This window comes from Erinaceus europaeus, chromosome 17 (assembly GCF_950295315.1).
Source record: "Erinaceus europaeus chromosome 17, mEriEur2.1, whole genome shotgun sequence".
Taxonomy (NCBI): Eukaryota; Metazoa; Chordata; class Mammalia; order Eulipotyphla; family Erinaceidae; genus Erinaceus; species Erinaceus europaeus.
The window spans coordinates 6,371,029-6,397,456 of NC_080178.1; the positions used below are offsets into that span (position 1 = coordinate 6,371,029).

The 26,428-nt window shown below is 38.0% G+C and overlaps 3 protein-coding genes and 1 pseudogene across 3 annotated transcripts; all 4 read right to left on the minus strand.

The window, feature by feature from the left end:
• Positions 1-5,369: 5,369 nt before the first annotated feature.
• LOC103110274 (olfactory receptor 5M10) lies at positions 5,370-6,317 on the minus strand. The gene has a single exon (XM_007519450.2). The coding sequence runs from the start codon at positions 6,315-6,317 to the stop codon at positions 5,370-5,372; it is 948 nt and encodes a 315-aa protein (XP_007519512.1).
• A 3,272-nt stretch (positions 6,318-9,589) lies between these two features.
• On the minus strand, positions 9,590-10,537 carry LOC103110380 (olfactory receptor 5M10-like). Its single transcript, XM_007519553.1, has one exon. The coding sequence runs from the start codon at positions 10,535-10,537 to the stop codon at positions 9,590-9,592; it is 948 nt and encodes a 315-aa protein (XP_007519615.1).
• Positions 10,538-17,316: 6,779 nt separating this feature from the next.
• On the minus strand, positions 17,317-18,264 carry LOC132534024 (olfactory receptor 5M10-like). Its single transcript, XM_060177437.1, has one exon. The coding sequence runs from the start codon at positions 18,262-18,264 to the stop codon at positions 17,317-17,319; it is 948 nt and encodes a 315-aa protein (XP_060033420.1).
• A 7,078-nt stretch (positions 18,265-25,342) lies between these two features.
• Positions 25,343-26,281, minus strand: LOC103110381 (olfactory receptor 5AP2-like; annotated as a pseudogene).
• Between the last annotated feature and the right edge of the window lie 147 nt (positions 26,282-26,428).

Genomic DNA, 26,428 nt, shown 5'->3' on the forward strand with positions numbered 1-26,428 from the left:
CTTGCAGACCTGCTTCACCACTTGTGAAGTGACCCCTCTGCAGGTGGGGATCCAGGGCTCAAACCGGGTCTTGTGCTTAGCACTATGTGTACTTAACCAGATGTGTCACCACCTGCCCCCCAGACCTGCAATGTTTGATAACACAGAGAAAAATTAAATTATCTTCTTCACCACGTGTAAGTGCATGGGTAGCAAGAAACTCTTTGGAATCTGCAATCACTGAAAATATCAATTAACTTTTGTTGAAGTTTAATTAACTTTTATTCTGAATCTTAAACTTTATGCTTTTGACTGATGTGTGTGTGTGTGTGTGTGTGTGTGTGTGTGTGTGTGTGTGTGTGTGTGTAACTGGGTCCTGACACATGCATGATTTCACATCTCTAAACTACTTTTTCATTCAGCTGTAGAGAGAGGTAGAAACACCAAGCAATGAAGCTTCCTTCCTGTTATATCCTGCAAAATACCCTGCATTGGAAATAGTCTAGTCTGAGAAACAGTGGTACAGCCTATTCCAATTCTCCCTAGTGGAACAGCAAATACTTGCAAGGAGAGTTAAGTAAGGAAGAAGCACACAGTGCTTGAAGGTGGGGATTGGTTCCAGTCAGTATAAACATGCACAGGTTCCCAGACAGCTTGATTATTTAAATTTCCAGAAATGCCCTAAATAAGGATCTTATGAGGCATTGAAATGCACAGGGAAGCTTTCCCCACCTCACGAAGCTCTTCTTAGACTGAGCAAATAAATTAATTTCAAACATGTTTACAGGAAAAATAAAAAGGTGAAATTAATTTCACATAAATCTTTAAAAGAAAGATCTTACATGTTTGGATTCGGGAACTGACCTAGTTTAGGTAGCAAAGAAAGTATGACCAAGGCAAACAGAACTGATGACACCTTGTAACCACAGAAAATTATTGATAAGGGGTGTTTATTATGGTGACTTTCAAAATTCAAGAGTAGATGCATGACTAGATTTGTGGGGAAAAACCCACTGTCTGGGAAGTCCAGGCCATTATTATCACAACTTCATGAAGCAGGATGGAAAATTCAGGGGCTGGGTGGTGGCGCACCTGGTTGAGCACACATGTTACAATATGCAAGGATATGTTCAAACCCCCGTCCCCACCTGAAAGGGGAAAGTTTTGCAAGTAGTGAAGCAGTGCTGCAGGTATCTATCTCCCTATCTGCCTCTTCTCTCTCAATTCCTGGCTGTCTCTATCTAATTAACGAGTAAAGATAATAAAAAAATATTAAAAAGAAAAATCAAACCTATTTCATGTAAATAAAAATCAATTACAGAAAAAGTAACATCCGTTTTTAATATAACATAGTGCATAATTCTGTGAATATATAAGCATGTAGCTGATACTGATGTGTTGCAATTAGAGAAAGTGAATATTAAATTTATTACACAACGGAGATAATAAACCAGTGAAACCCACATTTTACCATGCACAGGAACCCAGGTTTGAATCCTAGCCAGGCATGGTAGCATATTCACAACAGGATTAAAGGTGTTTCTCTCTCTCTCCCTCTCTCTCTGTCTTTCTCTCTGTTTCTCTTTCTCCTTCCCTCTTTCTTGCTCCTTAACTCACTTTACTTTAAATAAAAAATAAAAGGAGTTTGTTGAGAGAGACAGAACTGTACAGACACACATCAATAATTCTACTACTAATAATAAAATAATAGTTTAGGATTTAATTAATCAGTTCTGTGTAGCCTCTGTATCCTAATAAGCAGAAGTAACCCTCAAATAAATACCTCTCTCCATTGTGACTGTTCATTTCTATCAGGAACAACACAATAGACCTCTTTGTGGGCCCCCATAGGACCTTGTTCTCAACTTGGATCAACAATGGTAGAGAATGTTCCATCCTCCGAAGGGAGGCTGGATAATATATTCTATGCTACACCAAATAAGATGGGTCCTGATTCTGCGGAAGCTTGAAACGTTCTTACTTATGACCACAGAATGTGAGCTCAGATCTACAGGGATGCAGAGGTCACATAGACTCCTAAGCTAATTATGGGCCCAAGATCACATAAAATCTTGGGGGTTTACAGTCAACAATATTTGTAGACCTTTCCCTTTTTATAAATAAAAATTTGAAAAAACACAAGGGTAATAAAAGAGAAAATAAGTAAATACATAAATATTAAAAATTTAAAAAATAAAAATTATACAAAAAAACAGAGATAACCTGCACACAGAGATGTGAGTCAGGAATAACAATGATATAAAAAAAATCACATGATGGAACATTGTATATCACTGTTAGACATTCAGAAGACAAACCAAGTAGAGAAAACATATACCAAAATGGAGAACATTTCTATTAGAGATTACAAACAAATCTTGCTTCTATTATTTATAAATGTTGGTGCTTCTCAATTTTCTTTCATGCAATCAATATTGGTTATTTTCTAAATTAATTTAAAATATGATTTAGTTATTCACATTTACAATATATTTAAATGTTATTCACTAAAATATTTATTCTCATAGGATTAAAGAAATTTACACGGCAGTGTAAATTTGGTAAATAAAGTCAATGGCACAATGAAGAATGAAATTGAATTTTATTTATTTTAAGTATTTTATTTATTCATTTATTGGATAGAGTCATAAAAATGAAGAGAGAAAGAGGAATTAGAGAGTAATTGAGAAAGCACTTCTGCAGCATTTGTGAAGCGGGTCCCCCCTGCAACTGAGTACTAGTTGCTTGAACCCAGGTCATTTTGCATTATAAGGTGTGTGCACTCAACCTGGTATGCCACTACCCAGCCCACTGAATTTTATTTTTGAGTTTAATGCTTTAAATGTGAAGGCTGGTTTAACATGATGCACACTTGAAACCTATCTACTTTTATAAACCAATGATGCTTCAATTGAACATACATACAGCACTAATATAACATCCTCCCACCTCACTGAAGGAAGCTAAGGGGCAGGTATCTATCTCATGCTCAGTTATCTCTCTCTCTCTCATCTATGTGGGTGTATGTGTAGTAGTAGTAGTAGTAGTAGTAGTAGTAGTAGTAGGAGTAGGAGTAGGAGTAGGAGGAGTAGGAGTAGGAGTAGGAGTAGGAGTAGGAGTAGGAGGAGGAGGAGTAGGAGTAGTAGTAGTAGAAGAAGAAGGAGAAGAAGAAGAAGAAGAAGAAGAAGAAGAAGAAGAAGAAGAAGAAGAAGAAGAAGAAGAAGAAGAAGAAGAAGAATTTTGTCTCTCTGAAAATGCAACCACTATACTATCAAATGAAAATCAGTCCCAAACCTGCACATAGTAATTGATTCCTTTCATTTTGTAAATTTAATATATATATGGAATTTAACAAAATGAAAGCTCATTGATTCTTGGTAATTCACTGGTGACTACTATGTCTAAGTGTCTACTTTTTTCCCAAATATTAGTAACATACACAGTTTTTAGATAGAGAGAGCATGAAAGAGAGTACAGAGCAACACAGCTCCCTTCTATGTGGTGGAGACCAGGCTTGAGCCAGAGCTGTGCACTCTGAAACATCACACTAGTCCAGTAAGCACATTTGATAGACTTAGGCATCTTCAATCAACTGTGACTTAAGGATGAACTTATTTTTTTCTATAACTGTAGGTTATTTGACTATGGTTAAGCCCAATACAGTAAATATAATGACCAATGACACCTGAAAAAATTGTTCTATAGATAGTGCAGGAATATAAAATCTAAGAATCTTAAAGATTTAAACTATTTAAAGAAAGTTAAATATATGCTTCAAGATGGAAGCACCTACTTAATTAACAATATATTGATTGAAATGTTTGTCTTATGTATCTATACAACCTCTGTGTTACTGGTCACCTCAAAAGAAGTGTGGGAACTGCTGAATCTGACATATCTAAAGTCAAAGGAGTCACAGATAATTTTCTGAACTGGAGTAAACTGGTTCTCAGAAAGTTACAACCATGTTTTCTCATTCATATATGATTTAATTGTATTTGAAATGTATAAATAGATCAATTGATAGGTTCTTTTTAAAATTTATTTATTGGGGGATTAATGTTTTTTTTACATTCTGTTTCTTTATTTTCCGTTTTGTTGTCCTTGTTTTTATTATTGTTTTAGTTATTGTTGTTGTTGTTATTGATGTCATCGTTGTTAGATAGGACAGAGAGAAATGGAGAGAGATGGGGAACACAGAGAGGGGGAGAGAAAGACAGACACCTGCAGACCTGCTTCACTGCTTGTGAAGCGACTACCGTGCAGGTGGGGAGCCAGGGGCTCAAACCGGGATCCTGATGCAGGTCCTTCCACTTCCCACCATGTGCGCTTAACCCACTGCACAACTGCCCAACTCCTTTGATAGGTTCTTTTCACAAGTGAAAAGGAAGCCCCCCTTGGAATGATTTCATGAAAACTGTACCTAGACTGTCACTGTAAGTAGTGGTGACAGAAATGAGTCCATGTCTCTGGAAATGCCTTAAGTTTGTATTGAAAATTTATTTCAGAGTACAGAACTATAACTAACAGAAATAAACAATTGTTAAGTACAGTTATGATGTGGTATAAAGGGAAATTTACAGAAAGTTTAAATCCTGAGGGGATAAATATATTTACAATCTCGTAGGTAACCCCAGTGATCAGTCAGGTGGTAAAACCATTGTTCTCTACAACACATTAGAAATAAATCACTTAGGGAAAGACAGGGGCAGACTGGGAGTATAGATTGACCTGTCAAAACCCATGTTCAATGGAGAGACAATTACAGAAGCCAGACATTCCACCTTCTACACCCCATAATGACCCTGGGTCCATACTCCCAGATGATAAAGAATAGGGAAACTTCCCATGGAAGGGAGGGGATACAGAACTCTGGTGGAGGGCATTGTCTGGTATTGTACCCTACTCATCCTATGGTCTTGTTGATATTTTTATTTTATTAATAATTTTTAAAATGACTAACAAAATGACTCTCCTGCAGAGAAAAATGTTTCATAATGAATATATATATATATATATATATGCAATTAGTTGTCTTATTTAGAATATCACCTTGCTTCTAAAGATGGTACAAATGTAATGAACTCCCTGCATTTCTATCCGCTATAGGAAATAATGATTGTCAACAAGCAAGTGATCCTGATGTGTTAGATAGGATTAACAGTAACACTCAATAACATACCAGAAAGGATATGGTGTAAAATAATCTAAAACTTAACTAAACCTGATTTTTACTACAATAGCTCTTCAATTTAGGCATTTTAAAGAGATAAACTATTTAGAAATGAATTTACAAGATATAAAAATAAAGATGATAGAGTGGTAGCATTCCTTTTATTTTTGAAAATATAAATACATTTTCAGAGACATGAGAATTTACAAAGAGAGAACTATAATACAATTTTGTGAAACATATTACCATTAATCAATAGTTTCAAGGCACGAATCACATCCTTGTTCCTTAGACTGTAGATCAGAGGATTCAGCATGGGGCTTAAAAAGGTGTAAAAGACTGCAAATATTTTGGACTCTTCCACAGAATTCTCAGAAGGGGGTCTTAGATACATGCTGAAGAGGGTCCCATAGAAGACAGTCACTGTTGTCAAGTGGGAACCACAGGTAGAAAAGGCCTTGGACCTGCCTTCAGCAGAACGGATTCTCAAAATAGCCCTAAAGATGAAAAGGTAGGACAGGAGAATGATGAACAGGGAGCTTGAAAGAGTGAATCCAGCAACTATAAACATGGCCATCTTTTTGACATAAGTGTCAGAACAGGCCAGCATTATGAGAGGAGGGTCTGCACAGTAGAAATGGTTGATCTCAGTGTTGCCACAGAAGGACAAGTGAAAAGTCAATATTGTCTGAGACAGTCCATTGAGGAAGCCGAAAGAATAAGGAAACACGACTAGAGTGACACAGATGTTCTTGGACATCCTGGTAGTGTAGTGTAAAGGACTGCAGATGGCCACATATCGATCCACGGCCATAGAAGCAAGCATGTAAAACTCAGTGATCACCAGGGCAATGAAGAGAAGGCACTGTGTGAAGCATCCAGCAAAGGAGATGGTCTTTCTGTCTGAGAGGAAGTCATGCAGCATGTTTGGGCTCACGTTAGAGGAATAGCAGAGGTCTACAAAGGAGAGGTGACTAAGGAAGAAGTACATGGGAGTCTGGAGGTGAGCGTTGGTCCTGATCAGCATGATCATGCACAGGTTTCCTGCCAGCGTGATGAGATAGATGACCAGAAATACTCCAAACAGGATCTTCCCTAGGAGTGGGTCATCTGTGAGACCCAAGAGAATGAATTCTGTGACAGTAGTTTGGTTTGCAGAAGACATTTTCTCTACCCCTTCACCCTTGAAAACTGAAAGGGACAGAAATTAAGTGAAGACTTCTATTTGATTCAGAGCATGTAGTAATACTATGAATTTTTATCTTTCAAGCATTTGAATTTATGTATGTGGACATTTCTCTTTGAACAGACTCATTAGGATTCAATCATAAATACAGTGTCCAATGTCTGTAAGTGGTAAGACGGAGCTCCGTAAGACATATCCGTCTATTTTGGAGCCATAAAAAATTATGCACAGGAAACAACACTGTTTCCTCAATAAAATATATGTTAATGCATATTGTTGGTCTACTGATTCTAGAGTTGTATAAATATTATTTAGAAATAACCATCACTTCATCTGAAAGCAATTGGTTATATTATAAAGATTCTCCAATACATTTTCCAATTTGAAAATAAATTTTCCTTTCCAAATCCAAAAACAAAAGAATCAATAAACAGAAATAAGTGAATTCTCATACATTCCAATATATAGTTAATGTATAGCTAGATAGAGTATATGTGACAGATGATAGATATATAGATAGATTATAGATAGTCAGATAGAAATCATTAATCGTAGACCAGTTATTTGGAAACATTTATATTTTATGTTCTAACATTGGGATGGGGGGATTGAAAAACTGAAAATGCCCTATGGAAATAAACTGGTAAAAATGGTGTTATTCAAATGGATAAATAAAATAATTTATATTTATTTTTGTTTCAATTTCTTTATTTGGGAATTAACAGTATACAGTCAACAGTAAAATAAAATACAGCAGCTTGTACATGTGTAACATTTCTCAGTTTTCTACAAAACAATCCAAACCCCACAAGAATTTATATTTCTAGGGTAACTCCAGATCTGCTATTTTTTTTTGTTGTTGTTTAGATAGAAGATACATATTTATTTTAATTTGAATTGTACTGTTGCATGATTTTATGTTATCCAGAAAAAATTTCCTTGACATCTTGCTGCAACCAAGAGCAAAGATAGTCCTGCTAACTAAACTCACTCAGTTATTTATCCCTAAGCACTCCAATGAGTGGTTGATTTTTTATTCCATGTTTTGGGCTTGCAATATAGAGACTATCCCCCCAATGTCATGGAATGCATATTGTAGGGACAAGAACCATCATTAGACACAAAGGTGAAGCTAGATGTGATGATATTGGTTAGAGGGTGAGGAGAAATGGAGATGGGTAGCATTCTTTTAAGCGAAATTTTCTCACATTTTCTCACCTCCATCAAGCAAAAAAAAAAAAATATATATATATATATATATATATATATATAGTTGGGGCGGGGGCTGTTCTTGTAGTTAAAGTAGGAAGTAAGTGACCTACCTGTAAAATCTTCCTGTGGTTGTTTGTAGAAGCGAAGTGGGGAGGTTTATATTTTTAAATACATTCTCTAGAGTGTTTTTAAAATAATTTAAATGTAGCAATTAAACAAACTTTGTTTCTCAAGTAAGGTGTGAACTTAATTTGATGTTTTGGGAACTAGATTCTCCTTTGAGGCCAAGGTTCTTACCTAACAACTGATGCTTTGCTTTGTAACTTGCAGGTGATCATGAGAACATATAGACAGTGTAGCGAATATTTGACACTAAGGAAGGAGGAATATATGAATATATATATTAATTTATTATTTTGATTTATTTATTAGTTATAGAAATTCAGAATTGAGCAGAAAGCAGTGATAGAGAAGGAGAGAGACAACAACAGCATTGCTCCACCATTTGTGAAGCTTTCTGCATGCAGGGGGGACCAGAGCCTCGAACCTGGGTCCCTGAGCACAGCAGTGTGTGCTGATTTAAGTAGGTGCGACACTACCTGACATCTGAGAAGATAAATGTTTATCATAGTGTAGCAAGTGAGAAAGGATTCAACTCAAGAAGCTGTGTTTTTTCTTTATAGAAAACATTAAGAAGGGCATTTAATGAAAGAGGGGAATAACATGATGTCATAGGTGAGAAATTTGAATAGGAAAAAGTTTAGGAATATCCCAGTCAAGGGAAATCATTAATATTAGGTAATTTAGATAAATCCTTCTATCCTGAATGAATAGAGATTATACAAAATTCACTGATCAAGATCAAATTATTCCAACTAATTGTCTTACCTGTGAACAGACACTTTATAAAAGATGTCTGAGGGAGTTGGTGGGTAGTGTAGTGGGTTAAGCTCAGGTTGCGCTAAGCATGAGGACCACCTTAAGGATCCTGGTTTGAGCCCCTGGCTCCCCACCTGCAGGGGAGTGGCTTCACAGGTGGTGAAGCAGGTCTGCAGGTGTCTATCTTTCTCTCCCCCTCTCTATTTCCCCTTCCTTTCTCCATCTCTCTTTGTCCTATCCAACGACAATGACATCAAAAACAACAATAATAATAACCACAACAATGGTAAAACAACCAGGATAACAAAAGGGGAAAAAATGGCCTCCAGGAGCAGTGGATTCATGATGCAGGCACCGAGCCCTGGCAATAACCCTGGAGGCAAAATAAAATAAAATAAAATAAAATAAAATAAAATAAAATAAAATAAAATAAAATAAAATAAAATAATTGCTAAGGTCAGGCTGAGCACACATATGATCATGAACAAAGATCTGGGTTCAAGACTCCAGTCTTTACTTTAGGGGGGCAAGCTTCAGTGCTGTACTTCTCTCTAGCTCTCTTTCTGATTCTTCCTTCTCTTGGCCATTCAATTGCTTTCTATCTTCATCTAATAAATAAACAAATAAAGGATAGAGGGAAACTGAGACAGAATGGGAGGAGGAATGACAAAACTGAGCCTACTTTTGGTTCTTGAAAACAAATGTGGTTTATAATACTCAGGGTCAAAACTATAGTAGCCAAATTTAGGCAAAATATAGAGTATGTCCATAATAATTCTAAAATATATATTCTTTTTACGGAGACCTATTTATTTAGTGAGGAAGAAATAACCATGCTGGTGTGTGCTGACAGAAATCAGTTTTTCGTAATTAATACATACAAGTATGTACTCTGTCATTTACCCAACTCCTACCCATCTCCAATATAGTTGTCCAGTCAGATAATAGATTTGGACATAAACCCTTCTGATGAAAAGTAATGCAATTATATTCTTCCTCTCCAAAAAATGTTTTTTATAAATTAAGAAAAAATAATCCCATGGACTAATTCATGAACATTCTGAAAAATAAATCAGAGACTAGGATGCTTGTGTAACTCATTGATAGAATGTAGTCACTGTGATACCCCTGATTCTTTGTCATTGCAAGTGAACAGATTTCTATACCACAGTTTTATGGAAGATACTCCCTTTAATCATTTGCTTCAAGGCACGAATCACATCCTTGTTCCTTAGACTGTAGATCAGAGGATTCAGCATGGGGCTCAAAAAGGTGTAAAAGACTGCAAATATTTTGGACTCTTCCACAGAATTCTCAGAAGGGGGTCTTAGATACATGCTGAAGAGGGTCCCATAGAAGACAGTCACTGTTGTCAGGTGGGAACCACAGGTAGAAAAAGCCTTGGACCTGCCTTCAGCAGAACGGATTCTCAAAATAGCCCTAAAGATGAAAAGGTAGGACAGGAGAATGATGAACAGGGAGCTTGAAAGAGTGAATCCAGCAACTATAAACATGGCCATCTTTTTGACATAAGTGTCAGAGCAGACCAGCATTATGAGAGGAGGGTCTGCACAGTAGAAATGGTTGATCTCAGTGTTGCCACAGAAGGACAAGTGAAAAGTCAGTATTGTCTGAGACAGTCCATTGAGGAAGCCAATAGAATAAGGGAGCAGGACTAGTGTGACACAGATGTTCTTGGACATCCTGGTAGTGTAGTGTAAAGGACTGCAGATGGCCACATATCGATCCACGGCCATAGAAGCAAGCATGTAAAGCTCTGTGATCACCAGGGCAATGAAGAGAAGGCACTGTGTGAAGCATCCAGCAAAGGAGATGGTCTTTTTGTCTGAGAGGAAGTCATGCAGCATGTTTGGGCTCACGTTAGAGGAGTAGCAGAGGTCTACAAAGGAGAGGTGACTGAGGAAGAAGTACATGGGAGTCTGGAGGTGGGTGTTGGTCCTGATCAGCATGATCATGCACAGGTTTCCTGCCAGAGTGATGAGATAGATGACCAGAAATACCCCAAACAGGATCTTCCCTAGGAGTGGGTCATCTGTGAGTCCCAAGAGAATGAATTCTGTGACAGTAGTTTGGTTTGCAGAAGACATTTTCTCTACCCCTTCACCCTTGAAAACTGAAAGGGACAGAAATTAAGTGAAGACTTCTATTTGATTCAGATCATGTAGTAATACTATGAATTTTTATCTTTCAAGCAAATGAATCTATGTATGTGGACACTTCTCTACGAACAGATTCATCAAGATTCAATCAAAAATACTGTGTCCAACATCTGTCAGTTGTAAGTTGGAGTGTAAGACATACCCACCTATTTTGGATCCGTAAGAAACTGTACTCAGGAAAAAACACTATATCCTCAATAAAGATATGTTATTATACTTTGCTGAGCTACTGGTTCTAGAGTTATACACATATTATCTAGAAATAACTATCACTTTACCTAAAAACAACTGGAAATATCATAAAAATTCTCCAACACATTTTCCCATTTGAAAATTCATTTTACTTTCCAAATCCAAAAACAAGGCAATCAATAAATAGAAATAAATGAAATCCCACACATTTCAATATATAACTAATATATAGATAGGCAGAAGATACCTGATAGATAGATGATAGATAGATAGATAGATAGATAGATAGATAGACAGATATCATTATTCATAGTTCAGTTATTTGTAAACTTCTATCACTTAAGTTCTAACATTGGGGTGGGGGATTGAAGAACTGAAAATGCTATATGGAAATAAGCTGGTAAAATGGTGTTATTTAGATAGATAAATAAAATAATTTACATTCCTTTTTTGTTTTAATTATTTTATTGGGGAACTCATGGTTTAAAATCAACAATAAAATGATATATCATAGTTTTTACTTGTATAACATTTCTCAGTTTTCTACAAAACAATTCAACCCCCTAAGAATTTAGATTTCTAGGGTACTTTCAGATCTGCTACTCTTCTTTTGCTTAGACAGAAAATACATATTTATTTTAATTTGAAATGTACTGTTCTATGATTTTATGTTACACAGAAGAGGCACAGACTGTGAAATTTTCTTGACAACTTGATGCAACCGAGAGCAAAGATAGTCCTGCTAACTGAACTCACTCAGTTATTTATTCCTAAGCACTCCAATGAGTAGTTGATTTTCTATTTCATGTTTTGGGCTTGCAGCAAAGAGAATATCCCCCCCCAATATCATAGAACGCATACTGGCATATTGTAGGGACAAGAACCATCATTAGACACAAAGGTGAAGCTAAATGTGATGATATTGGTTAGAGACTGTTGGGTGAGGAGAAATGGAGATGGGTAGCATTCTTTTATGTGAATTTTCTCACATTTTCTCAACCCCATCAAGCAAAAAAAAAAAAAAAAAATCATGGTTAGGGGGAATGTTTTTGTAGTTAAAGTAGGAAATAAGTGACCTACCTGTAAAATCTGCCTGTGGTCATTTGTAGAAGCGAGGTGGGGAGGTTTATATTTTTAAATACATTCTCTAGAGTGTTTTTAAAATAATTTAAATAGATAAATTAAACAGACTTTGTTTCTCAAGTAAGGTGTGAACTTAATTTGATGTTTTGGGAACTAGGTGTCCTTTGAGGCTAATAGTTTAACCTCACACCTGACTCAATGCTCTGTAACATGCAAGTGATCATGAGAACAGATAGACAGTGTAGGTCATGATTGGCAAAAAGGAAGGAAGTATGTCTGAGTAGATAACTGTTCATCTTAGTGTAGCAAGTGAGAAAGATTCAGTGCAAGAAGCTTTGTTTTTCTTTATATAGAACATTAAGGAGGACTTTTTTTTTCTTTTATCCCATTTTTGTTTTTTTATTTATAAAAAGGAAACATTGACAAAACCATAGGATAAAAGGGGTACAACTTCACACAGTTCCCACCACCAGGCCTCAGTCTCCCATCCCCTCCCTTTATAGTTTTCCTATTCTTTAACCCTCTGGGAGTATGGACCGAAGATTGTTGTGGGATGCAGAAGGTGGAAGGTCTGGCTTCTGTAATTGCTTCCCCATTGAACATGGGTGTTGACAGGTCGATCCATATTCCCAAGCTGTTTCTCTCTTTCCCTACTGGGAAAGGGCTCTGGAGAAGTCGAGCTCCAAGGCACATTGGTGGGATTGTCTGTCCAGGGAAGTCTGGTGGCACCATGCTAGCATCTGGAAACTGGTGGCTGAAAAGAGAGTTAACATACAAAGCCAAACAAATTGTTGAACAATCATGAACCTAAAGGCTGGAATAGTGTAAATGAAGTGCTGGGGGGTCCTCCATTTTGTCAATAGCTACTAGGCATATTTAGTTATATTTCAGTGGGCCTGTAGCTATACTAGTGTTTTTTGTTTGTTTGTTTGTTTGTTTTTTCCTGAGCCTGAAATCTGACATGCAGGTGGATCTAAGTTATTTTCTGAGGAGATGGGGGACATTTAATGAGAGTGAGGATTAACATGGTACCATAGGTGAGAAATCTGAATAGGAAAAATACTATTAATATCCCAGACAAGAGAAAACATTCATATTAGGTAGTTTAGACAAAACCTGTTATCTTGAAATGCATAGAGATCCTACACAGTTCATTGACCAAGATCAAATTATTCCAACTAATTGTCTTACCTATGAACAGACACTTTATAAAAGCCAATAACCACATCTCTGATTTTAACATCTATCTTTGTCATAGAAATGTGAATTATAAATCCATGGGATACCACACAGATTCTATCAATGGTAATATTTTTAAAAAGTTGACATAAAAATTAATTGCTGGGGTCTGGTGGCTGAGCACATATGTGACCATAAACAAAGATCTGGGTTTAAGCCCCCAGTCCCCACTTCTGGGTGGGCCTGCTTTAGTGCTGAAGATGTCTCTGGCTCTCTTTCTGCTTCTTTCTCCTCTTCCTCACTCAATTTCTTTCTGTCTTCAGAATAAATAAACAAACAAATAAAATTTGATACTATTTGATAGTTATAATAATGATTCTCATAAAGTTCATGATGATTATCATGTTCTGTCATGTGACACCAGATTACATAACATCATGTTGATACAATTTGTAAATGAGTGGTAGCGAGTGGAGCAATGGTGATTCTCATATTCTCACTGCTAGGAATGTGAAGTATTTCAACTGGCCTATGTAGATGGTCAGCAGAACAAGACTGAGTTCTTTATGATTTGACTATTCCACTGGTGAAATAAAGATATGAAAAAGACAAACTTGTAGAAATCAAGAAAGACCCCACAGCAATGTTCTACCATTTTGATCTTTTAACTGAGCCAATGATGTGATCTCTGGCCCAGTAAAGTATATGCACTGTCTGTCTATACGCACTACCAGGTACCCCATAATTTGATTTAAATGCCAGCATCACTTTCTTCAGAGTCAATCAGTACAAATTCTTCACTCGATGTTATTAAAATTGATGATTAAGAAATAGCTCTTGGGGGCTGGGTGGTGGCTTACCGGGTTGAGCACATATGTTATAATATGCAAGATCCTGGGTTCAAGCCCCTGGTCACCACCTTCAGAAGGAATGGTATGAGAGGTGAAGCAAGGCTGCAGGTGTCTCTCTGTCTCTCTCCCCCTTTCTATATACCTCTTCCCTCTAGATTCCTGGCTGTCTTTATTAAAAAATAATGATAATAAGTCCTCTCTATGGCTACCATTCTATTTATCTTTATAAAGAATAAGGAAATAAGTATAATAGCAATATTTTCCTTTGTTTTACTAGGATTTGAAATTGATCCATATTCTATATTAGCAACTTGTCATTATGTGTGTATATGAATTCAAATTCATAGAATGAAACTGTGCATGTCCACATTGGACTATTAGGTTTCTAGAAGTATCACATTTGCATTTTCCTAAAGTATATCTGGAAGGTAAAAATAAGAAAAGTGGAATTTATCTCCCAGAATTTAAAAAGTATTTGAAATATATACACCAACTATAGAATTCAGTTTAAAAAAATATGTAGAGACTGATCAAATGAATAGCATACTCCAGAAATGGAATCAGTATAAAAACAGGTGAGATAACAATTCAATGGAAAATGAAGTGGAGCTTAATTAAAAAAAAAAAAAAAGTAGAAATTGTTGGTGAGACAGTTTCACTTGGGTAGTGTGTTGTTTGTTTTATCATGTAGACACCCAGGTTGAGCCCAGTCCCACTTCTCTGAAGGAAGCTTTGTTGCTTTGCCCCCCCCTCTCTCTTCTCTCTTCTCCCTTTCTCTCTCTCTCTCTCTCTCTTAAAAATATCTTAAAATAATGCCAAGTAAAAACAACATAAAAAGCTTTAAATGTGAGTGGTAATGTTATATGCAATATTACAGCACAATTATATGTCAAAAAATCCAAGGTATAAATATTATAAATACAAAATATTCTCATGAAAAAATAGCATAATAGAGATAGCTGCCTATGATATGTGCTTAGAATGAAGAAGAGCTAGAAAACATTTTTTTCTTCTCAAATAATTTATTCTTCATCTGAGAGAGCATCAAAAATATAAAGAAAATTGATCATCAGAATAATTAACTGTGATTTAAATATGCTTCCCTCAAAACAAAGTAAAAGGTTTTTTTAAGAATATCTGCTGAGACAACAGATATGCAAATTAACTTAGAGGCAGTTTTCTAATATGAATAAGTGTACTGAATAATGATTACTCTCCGTTATTATTAGACAGAGATATAAATTTCTAGAAACATTTTGGAGAAAAAAAAAACCTGGATAAAAGTTGTCAAAAGCTTTAGAAATGTTCTCAACATGTAATTCAACTGTGACAAGTACAAGAATATATCCTCAAGGACATCTGTAAGTTAGGTACACAGAGATACAAGTTAAACTTAAAGGTAATAAGTTCCAGGGCTGGAAAGACAGCATCATAGTTATATGCAAATGATTTTCAGTCCTGAGACGCTGAAGTCACAGGCTCTATCTACAACACCACCATGTACCAGAGGCGTACAATGCTCTGGTTCAAATAATAATAATATAAAAGTATTATTATTATTTGAAGGAGAGGAGAGGAGAGGAGAGGAGAAAGGAGGGATAGAGAGAAGAAGGAATAGGAGGAGGAGGAGAAGTGGAAGAAAGGAAGAGAAATAAGAGGAAGTTGTTACAGGGTACACAAAATAACTCATTTGGATAGTGCATTTTAAAAAATTTTACTATCTTTATTTATCTACTGGATAGAGACAGCCAGATAAGGGAGTGATATAGAGGGAAAGAGGCAGAGAGACACCTGTTGCCGGCCATGCTTCACAACTCGGAAAGCTTTTCCCCCTGCAGGTAGGGACAGGAGGTTCGAACCCAAGGCTTTATGCATTATAACATGTGTGCTCAACCATAGGCACCCCTATCTGGCCCCTGGATAGTTCACTGTTTTTTTCATGTGCACACCCAGTTTGATCACAACCTCCTAGCATAGCTTACAGCCTCAGAGAGGCTTCTTTCCCTCTCTGTCTGAAACAATTAATGCAGATGAATCAATTTCTGCTATGGTCAATAGCAGCAACAACAGCAAGGGTGATAGTTACATTGATGGGCCAGCAAAAAACAACTGGCCTGGACAAAGCACCTTCCCTGCCATGAGCTAGACCTGAATGGGAGCCTAAGCCCTAAGCACTGAAGGAAGCTTTGAAGCTTTGATGTATTTCCTTTGTCTCTTTTGTTGGCTTTGCCTCCAGGGTTATCATTGGGGTTCAGTGCCAGTACAATGGATTCACTGCTCCCCTGGTGGCCATTTTTTTCCATTTTATTGGATTGGACAGAGAGAAATTGAGAGAGGAGGGTGAGATAGAGAGGGAGAGAGACAACGAGACACCTGCAGAATTACTTCACCATTTGTGATGCATCTCCACTGGATGTGGGGAGCTGGAGAGGCTCAAACATCTTTGTGCTTAGTAATATGTGTGTTTATCTGGGCATAACAAGCCCACCCCCTTCTATGACTCTTTCTACTAGAAAAATTCAGCCCAGATCAATAAAGCACAGAGGCAAAAAAAAAAAAAGAATAAAAAGCTACGTTGACACAAAGGAATGTGGGTTTGCAAGATATTCCAGAGGAAATGGACACCAACATGTTGGCAGATTCTCCCTTTAGAGAAATGAGTCTAAGTTAACTTGCTTTTATTCACAAAAGAATATTTCTTTCTGGTTTTTTTTTCCTGCTTGAAATTATGTTTACCAAAATAACACAGCCTGTGTAAGATGTAAATATGCACTATCTAGTGGTGATCTCACTTTCTTTCTGATAAAACCATACACAGAGGTGATGCCCCAGTGAATATTAGCAAAATAAATGGAGGAAAGAACAGAGGGAAAGAGAGAGACAGAGAGGGTAGAGGACTGATAAGACTGAGCCTAATTTTGGTGCCTGAAAACCAAAATTGAGTATTGGCTTACAATACTCGGGGGGGGGGCAGTAAGCACCTCAATTCAGGCTAAATATAAAGTCTGTTCATAATAATCCTAGAATATATATTCTTTTTAAGGAGACCTATTTATTTAGTGAGGAAGAAACAACCATGCTGGTCTGTGCTGACAGAAATCAGTTTCAGCAATTAATACGTACAAGTATTTAATCTGTCTTTTTTCCAACTCCTACCCATCTCAAATACATTTTTCAAGTCAGATAATAGATTTGGACATAAACCCTTCTGATGAAAAGTAATGCAATTATATTCTTCCTCTCCAAAAAATGTTTTTTATAAATTTAAAAAATATAATCCCATGGACTAATTTATGAACATTCTGAAAAATAAATCAGAGGCTAGGATGCTTGTGTAACTCATTGATAGAATGTAGTCACTGTGATACCCCTGATTCTTTGTCATTGCAAGTGAAGAGATTTCTATACCACACTGTTATGGAAGATACTCTGTCTAATCACTTGCTTCAAGGCATGAATCACATCCTTGTTCCTTAGACTGTAGATCAGAGGATTCAGCATGGGGCTCAAAAAGGTGTAAAAGACTGCAAATATTTTGGACTCTTCCACAGAATTCTCAGAAGGGGGTCTTAGATACATGCTGAATAGAGTCCCATAGAAGACAGTCACTGTTGTCAGGTGGGAACCACAGGTAGAAAAGGCCTTGGACCTGCCTTCAGCAGAACGGATCTTCACTATGGCTGCAAGGATGAAAAGGTAGGACAGGAGAATGATGAACAGGGAACTTGAAAGAGTGAATCCAGCAACTATAAACATGGCCATCTTTTTGACATAAGTGTCAGAGCAGGCCAGCATTATGAGAGGAGGGTCTGCACAGTAGAAATGGTTGATCTCAGTGTTGCCACAGAAGGACATGTGAAAAGTCAGTATTGTCTGAGACAGTCCATTGAGGAAGCCGAAAGAATAAGGAAACACGACTAGAGTGACACAGATGTTCTTGGACATCCTGGTAGTGTAGTGTAAAGGACTGCAGATGGCCACATATCGATCCACGGCCATAGAAGCAAGCATGTAAAACTCAGTGATCACCAGGGCAATGAAGAGAAGGCACTGTGTGAAGCATCCAGCAAAGGAGATGGTCTTTCTGTCTGAGAGGAAGTCATGCAGCATGTTTGGGCTCACGTTAGAGGAGTAGCAGAGGTCTACAAAGGAGAGGTGACTGAGGAAGAAGTACATGGGAGTCTGGAGGTGGGTGTTGGTCCTGATCAGCATGATCATGCACAGGTTTCCTGCCAGCGTGATGAGATAGATGACCAGAAATACCCCAAACAGGATCTTCCCTAGGAGTGGGTCATCTGTGAGTCCCAAGAGAATGAATTCTGTGACAGTAGTTTGGTTTGCAGAAGACATTTTCTCTACCCCTTCACCCTTGAAACTGAAAGGGACAAAAAGAAAATGAGGTCTTTTACCTGATTCACATTATGTGTTTATCCTGTTTTGTTGTCTTACTTGAGTACTTCTGTTTTTTTACAAATGCACCTGGAATTCTACAAAAACAAAAACATTTTGTACAGTAGCCTAAATTTCTCTATTATTCAAGCACACGTAGATAGCTTTCTCCCTCTTTGTTTATAAAAATGTACTTCATGTTACTTAGGTTTTCTTGGCCAACTCCATACATGGTTTTTTTTCCCAACTTTGTGGAGTTCACAAATTCATATGAATGAAAATTACCCAGATATGTGAAGCAGTTAAATGCAGTTAATTTATTTATTCATTCAACTCTGACCAGTTGAATGAATAAATAAAGGATGTTGGATTCTGAGTATCTCTTCAGCTTGGTATTCCTGTCGAGGCTACAGAATGCAAGGTAAATATCCAGAGCAGTGTTTTCACTATAATTCTATATTTGGTTAATCTTTATTCATAATGCATTGTATCCCTTCATTGGTCTCTTGTTCATGTAGCTAGGGCATGAAGAATTACGCTTTCCTCTTGTAAAGTTGCTCACTCATTTATTCATGTGTACGACCTCGATTCATGTCTCTTCTTTATGAATTTTGGTCTTAAGCTTGAATACATTCTCCAACCTCATGAAAGAGGTTTTTCTCCTTGTTGTAGGAGAATAACCAATTAGTAAATACACACAGGAGGAGCCGGGTGATGGCAAACTTGGTTAAGTGTAAGTATTACAGTGTGCAAGGACCCGGGTTCGAGTCCCCCAGTCCCTACCTGTAATGGGAAAGTTTTAGATGTGAAGCAGGGAGGCAGGTGTCTCTCTGTCTCCTTTGCTCTCTACCTCTCACTCCTCTCTTGATATCTGGCAGGTATCTCTCTGTCTCCTTTGCTTTCTACCTCTCACTCCCCTCTTGATATCTGGCTGTTTCTATCAAATAAATTAAAAGAGAATGAAAATGATTTTAAAAAGAGTAACACATACAAAAATAAAGGCCAGGCAACGGTGCACCTGGTTAAGCATGCACACACTACAATTCTCAAGGCCTATAATGCTCAAGCCCCTGATCCCCACCTGTAGGGGGAAAGCTTCAGGACTGGTGAAGCAGGGCTGCAGGTGTCTCTCTGTCTCTCTTCCTCTCTATTTCCCCCACTTCTATTAAATTCTCTGTATCTCTATGCAATAATAAGTAAAAGTTAAAAGAAGAAAATTATAAAATAAATACACAGGAAAGACATATGATATAATTTTAACTGGAAGTAATGACTTTAAGGCGGTGTGTGTGTGTTCAGATCAGATGGCCTCTGAAGGAAGTTTACAGGTTTTCCCTGTAAGTAAGCAATGCAAATATTTGGAGAAAAGTACAGGAATATTTGTAGCTTATATTTCTTTAATTGACAAGCACTTTAAAATATCTATTTATAAGGGTACAAATAGTGCTTAAATATTTTTGGTAAAACATGCTTTAAATCATTTACTCTAAGCTGAAGTCACCTTGGTCTAGATGATTGTGAAAATAAAATAGAACAAATCATCATGTCTTAAGAATGATATTCTATGCCCAATGCAGTTAATTGTCAAACAAATATCAGAAGAACTTGCCTGTAATGATTTTTGTAGATGCCATAAGTATTAATGGTTAAATGTAAAAACTATATACAATTGATGAAAATAGTTTCCACACAGGTGAGAAACAGTGACCCCTACAATAGGATGAACACAATTTTAGTGAAAACAGAAAATAACCTACCTGTAAATTTTGACTGGCCGTACTTTGTAAAAATATATTTATACAGTGGGATTACTTATAATGTATATAAAAGGTACATTCCCTGAAGTATTTTTAAGCAATTTTAAAGAATTAATTAAAAATCATCTTTGTTTCTCAAGGGAATAACCTTAATTTGGTGTTTGCGGTCATAGAATCTCCACTGAGCTGAGGCTGAAATCCCTACCTAATATCTATGTACATGACTTGATACCCATATGCATAAGCTATATACAAAGTTCACCATCACTTTTCTTTCTTTTCTTTTTTTTTTCCTCCAGGGTTATTGCTGGGCTGGGTGCCTGCACCACGAATCCACCGCTCCTGGAGGCCATTTTTCCCCCTTTTGTTGCCCTTGTTGTTGTAGCCTCGTTGCAGTTATTATTATAGCCATTGTTGATGTTGTTCATTTTTGGATAGGACAGAGAGAAATGGAGAGAAGAGGGGAAGACAGAAAGGGGAAGAGAAAGATAGACATCTGCAGACCTGCTTCACCGCCCATGAAGCGAGTCCCCTGCAGGTGGGGAGCCGGGGGCTCGAACCGGGATCTTTATGCCGGTTCTTGCGCTTTGAGCCACATGCGCTCAACCCACTGCGCCACTGCCCGACCCCCCACTTTTTTTGCCTCCAGGGTAATCTCTGGGGCTCAGTGCTAGCATTACTAAATCACAGCTCCTGGTAGCCAATTTTTTCATTTTTCATTTTTTTATTGGCTAGGAAAAAGAAAAATTAAGGGGGGAAATAGGGAGAAAATTAAATGTCTGCAGATCTGCTTCAATGCTTATGAAGCACCCCCCCCCCTTTCAGGTGGGGAGTGGGCGCTCAAACAAGGATCCTTGCGCTTAGTACTATGTGCGTTTAACTCGGTTTGCCACCATCCAGCTCCCTCATCTTCACTTTTAGCACTGTGTGTAGAGGCCAATATGACTTTGTATTTTCAATGTTTTTTTTTATCATATTATTTGCAGTCAGTATAGTAGTGACACATGGGCAAAATTCTCATCTCATCACAGAAGTGTCTGTAAAATATGTTCACCAACAACTTAGGCCTTTTCCACCATCATGGACCAAGAACCCATGAACCCACCACCTGCTCCCTCTCTGCCCTCCTTCCCTAGAGTACTTTATGTAGATGCAACACACCAAGTCCAGTCAAATTTTTACTTTCTTTTTCTTCTTTCTGTTCTTATTTCTTTCATTCCAACAGACAGTGATGTTCCTGACTGAGCACACATTGTTACCATGAATTTTCAGTATATAAAGATATAAATTTCAGTATTATGAAGATGAAAGAATTCTCATCAGCAAGTCTCAGTGTTTCTCTCTATAAGCCTGAGGAGAGTTCTTTAAATTACAATGACACATAGGTAAATAAAGTTAGAACACATTTTGAGAGGCAGAAAGAATATGCAAAACAGATGAGTTCTACAGTCTGGAGAACTCTCAGAAGGCTAGAAATGGACCTAACCTATGATCCTGAAATTCCTCTCCTGGGGATATATCCTTAGGAACCCAACACACCCATCCAAAAATACCTGTGTACACATATGTTCTTGGCATCACAATTTGTAATAGCCAAAACCTGAAAGCAACCCAGGTGTCAAACAATAGATGAGTGGCTGAGCAAGTTGTGGTATATATACATACAATGGAATACTACACAGCTATAAAAAATAGTGACTTCACTGTTTTCAGCTGATCTTGGATGGACCTTGAAAATTTTATGTTAAGTGAAATAAATCAGAAAGAGAAGGATGAATATGGGATCATCTCACTCTCAGGCAGAAGTTGAAAAACAAGATCAGAAAAGTGAACACAAGTAGAACCTGAACCAGAATTGGAGTATTGCACCAAAGTAAAAGACCCTGGGGTGGGTGGGTGGGTGCAGAGAACACAGATCCAAGAAGGATGACAGAGGACCTACTGGGGGTTGTATTGTTATATGGGAAACTGGGAAATGTTATGCATGTACAAACTATTATATTTCAAATGTAAAACATTAATTCCCCAATAAAGAAATTAAAAAAAAAAACAGATGAGTTTGGATCGACCTTCTCGTGGTGCATCCCGTGAGTACCCATTTATTGGGGAAACTGACGATCCTTCCTAGCCGACTGAATCCACATGGATCCCAGTCACTTTCAAAGCCAGCAACAAGCAGACATCAGGCTCAACCTGACGTTGTTGACTGGCTATGGAAGAAGGGCAAACGCTAGAAGAAGAAGTGTAAGACAGAAGTGCTAGGGGCTGGGTGGTGGCACACCTGGTTGAGCACACATGTCATCATTGCAAGGACCCAGGTTCAAGTTTCTGATCCCCATTTGCAGGAGGGGAGCTTCATGACTGGTGAAGCAATGTTACGTCTCTCTCTCTCTCTCTCTCTCTCTCTCTCTCTTGCTCTCTCTATCTCTCTTCCCCCTTCCACCTGGTTTCTTTCTGTCTCTATCTAAGTAGTAGAAAAATAAAAATAATTGGTTTGGAAATAAGAAATACTAATTGTTTGACATTGACAACTGATGGGTATAGTGTTTTGCTGGAGCAAATACTCCCCCAGTGAGTCAATTTCATTAACATAATTGGAAGCAGAGAACTTCTTTATTTTTATTTATTTATAAACTGGAAATATTGACAAGACCATAGGATAATAGGGGTACAACTCTGTGGGACTATGTGAAAGCTTGGGAGGGCTTAGGTGAGCTTTCCCATTCTTGTGATGGAGATCTGAAAAGACACCCCACTTGTTAGACTCTCCCTTCTAGGGATGGAGCTAAGAAGGAAATGCTTTCCGTGACTCAGTTTCCCCTTGTTAGTCTCTTAAAATCTCACAAAAAGCCTGCATCCTCACACACTTATTTCACTCCCCTGCTAGCAGACCAAATGGCTGTCTGCTTGTAAGTTCATTCAGAGTTCACTATATTCACCCAGAGTTCACTATATTCACCCAGAGTTCACTAACCTTTCATCCTTGGATCACATACATAAGCATACTCCATCACAAGCCTTGCCAGCACTGTGAAAGTGATACCCCCCATACCTATTTCCTATGATTTACATCAAGGTATGTCCTTCTCTGTTTTATCTCACCGTACTGGTTTTACCACTATGCTTTTCTTAATACCTTTAGATAATTAACATGCCTTGTATCATGGGAATTAATTGCTTTGACCTTTCTGTATCTCATCAATTCTTGTCGTTCCTACCCCTCCCCACCATAGGGGTAGCTGACCTTTTAGAAACCTGTAATTTCTGACATAGTTGAAAAACGTCCTTTGTTCTGTTTGCTATAAGACCTGTGCTTACCCCAAATAAAGTGGAAGTTCATACCTGAACCTCTCATGGCGCTACTTCTGCATCTTGAGGTCCCTTGAACTTTAGACGAGAAGGCCAGCAGCTTATCTCAGGTTAAGAGGCCACTCACATAAGCACCAGCACAACTCCACACAATTCCCACCACCAGAACTCCTTATCCCATTACCCTCCCTAAAAAGCTTTCCTATTCTTTATCCCTCTGGGAGTATGGACCCAGGGTCATTATAGGGTGCAGAAGGTGGAAGGTCTGGCTTCTGTAATTGTTTCTCTGCTCAACATGGGCATTGACAGGTCAATCCATACTCTCAACTTGTTTCTGTCTTTCCCTAGTGGGGCAGAGCTCTGCAGGGGGGGTGGCGGTGGGTGGGGGACATTGAGGACACATTGGTGATGTTATCTGTCCAGGGAGGTCAGGTTGGTGTCATTGTAGCATTTGGAACCTGGTGGCTAAAAAAAGAATTAAGATATAAAGCAGAACAAATTGCTAAATAATCAGGAACTTAAAGGCAAGAATATAGCAGATGAGATTTGAGGTTTCCATTTTGGAGAAAGCTACTAAGTCTATTTTAGGTATATTCCAAGGGGCCCGTGACTTTACTAGTTTTTTCCTGAGCCTGACAGCTAACATGACCCAAGTTATTGTCTAGGGAGATGGTATAAAAGTTGGAAAAAAAAGACAAGAAATCTAGATCAGGGAAGAGAGTCGCTAGCATAATAGTCTCATTCTTTGATTTACGTTTATGGATTATATTGCATAGCGAGTGTTTCTTGCATGTGAAATTTCACAAGTTCATTCTGATAAAAAGACAGAGAAGGAGAAACATCAGAGCCCTGGAGATTTTTCTGGTGTCACTGAATATTCCATGTGGTTCTAGTGATTAAACCAGGTACATGCATTACTCAATGAGTAAATCTACCAGCCCTGTAATTTTTTTTTCTTGCCTCCAGTTGCTGGGTCTCCATGTCAACACTATGAATTCACTGCTTCTGGTGCTTCACCCTTTTTTCCTCCACAAGACAGAGAGAAACTGAGAGAGAAGGGTAGATAGAGAGAGGGAGAGAAAGACACCTGCAGACCTGTTTCACCGCTTTTGAGGTAACCCCTCTTGCAGGTGGGGAGCTGAGGCTTTGAACCCAGATGTTTGCTCAGGTCCTTGTGCTTCTTACTGTGTGTTTAACCTGGTATGCCACCACCCAACCCCTTCCCCCAAATACACTGTAATGCTTCTTATTTATCCTGTGTTTTGTTTATGTCATTTCCTTATTGTAGACCCTAGACTGTCTGCCAACATTGGAAAATTGAGCCCTATCCCTCTGACGGGAATTAGTTCCGCTAATATTCTTTCAGAGGGATAGGGGTCAAGCAGCTACTAACTGAGCATTGGTTTTAGTCATTTGGAATAATCTGCCTTAGTCTATTTCTTCTAACCTGTCCACTGTAGTTATACATCTCCGTCCAGTAATGGAACACTCATATGGGGAAGAACACTAAAACATTATTTGTGCCACTTTGTCTTTCTTGGTACTACCTACAGCTATAGTTGCCTCTATATCTAATAAGCAGGGTGTTAAATTATAACATTTAGAGGTTTTAAAACATACATGCTTGGCTCTGTGGAACAAATGGAAATTTTACAGAGAAACCATATTCCCCAAAGCATCTGAGACAGTCTTTTCTCTTATTTTTTTTTTCTTTTCTTCTTTTCTATTCTCTTTTCTTTCCTTTTTTTTTTCTTTCTTTTCTTTCTCAAGCCAGGGGCTTGAACCTGGGTCCTTGATCCCTGTGCATTGTAACATGTACTCTCGTCCAGGTGTGCCACCACCCAGTCCCCCCTCTGAGACATTTTTCCTAACCCCACCATCAAAGAAAGTGAAATAAAATCCAGGTGAATGAAGATAAATATCATCTTTTCTATGTCCCCTTGCAGTCCTAACTATCCACATTTTGGATGATTCTAAGAACAGAAATATAAAGAGGCTGCTTTGAACATTTTTCCTAAGGAAGCCTTGACTTCCTGGTTTCTCAGACTGTAGATGAGAGGGTTTATCATGGGGATAATCACTGTATAAAAGACAGATACCACTTTATCTTGGCCCATTGAGTAGCTGGAACTGGGGCGTAGATACATGAACAGGATGGTACCAAAAAAGATAGTGACTGCTATCAAATGAGAAGCACAGGTGGAGAAGGCTTTGTGCCTACCCTGGGCAGAACGAATCCTCAAGATGGCAACCAGGATGTAGAGGTAGGAGATGAGAATGGTTAGGAGACAACTCAGCTCATTAAAACTGGGAAAAATAAAAATGACGACTTCAGTGACGTGCGTGTCAGAACGAGAAAGTTTCAGGAGAGGCGGAGTGTCACAGAAAAAGTGATTGATGATATTTGAGCGGCAGAATGCCAGCTAGAAGGCTAAGCCAGTATGAATGGCAGCATTCGTAAACCCTGAGAAATATGTGGCTGATACTAGGAGGACGCTAAGATGGGGGGACATAGTGACTGTATAAAGTAGAGGTTTGCAGATGGCCACATATCGGTCATAGGCCATCACAGCCAACAGGAAGCCCTCGATCCCAGCAAAGGATCCGAAAAAGAAGAACTGAGTGGCATATCCAGTAAAGGAGATGGCCGGATTCTTCACCCAGAAGTTCACGAGCATATTTGGGACAATAACAGAAGAGTAACAGAAATCGACAAAGGACAAGTTACTGAGGAAAAAGTACATTGGAGTGTGGAGACATGAGTCAAACTTGATTAATAGGATCATGCCAAGGTTTCCAAGCACAGTAATCATATAGATAAGTAGAAATACCACAAAAAGAAGACTCTGTAGCTCCAGGTGATCCCTGAATCCAAGGAGAATAAATTCAGTCACTCTTGTCTGGTTCCTCATGCCTTGGTATTAGAGTAGATGAATCATTTGCTAAAATAAGAAAGAAGCCAAGGTAATAAATTGTACTGACTTGCTAGAAAATCAAATAATCCCTTCTCTGATAAAATTTAGTAAAATTATCTCTTAAGAAGTCCTGGATCGGGGGGC

Bases quoted from the DNA above. Each gene is read 5' to 3' on its own strand.
- LOC103110380 (XM_007519553.1), bottom strand. From the start codon at position 10,537: ATGTCTTCTGCAAACCAAACTACTGTCACAGAATTCATTCTCTTGGGA.
- LOC132534024 (XM_060177437.1), bottom strand. From the start codon at position 18,264: ATGTCTTCTGCAAACCAAACTACTGTCACAGAATTCATTCTCTTGGGA.
- LOC103110274 (XM_007519450.2), bottom strand. From the start codon at position 6,317: ATGTCTTCTGCAAACCAAACTACTGTCACAGAATTCATTCTCTTGGGT.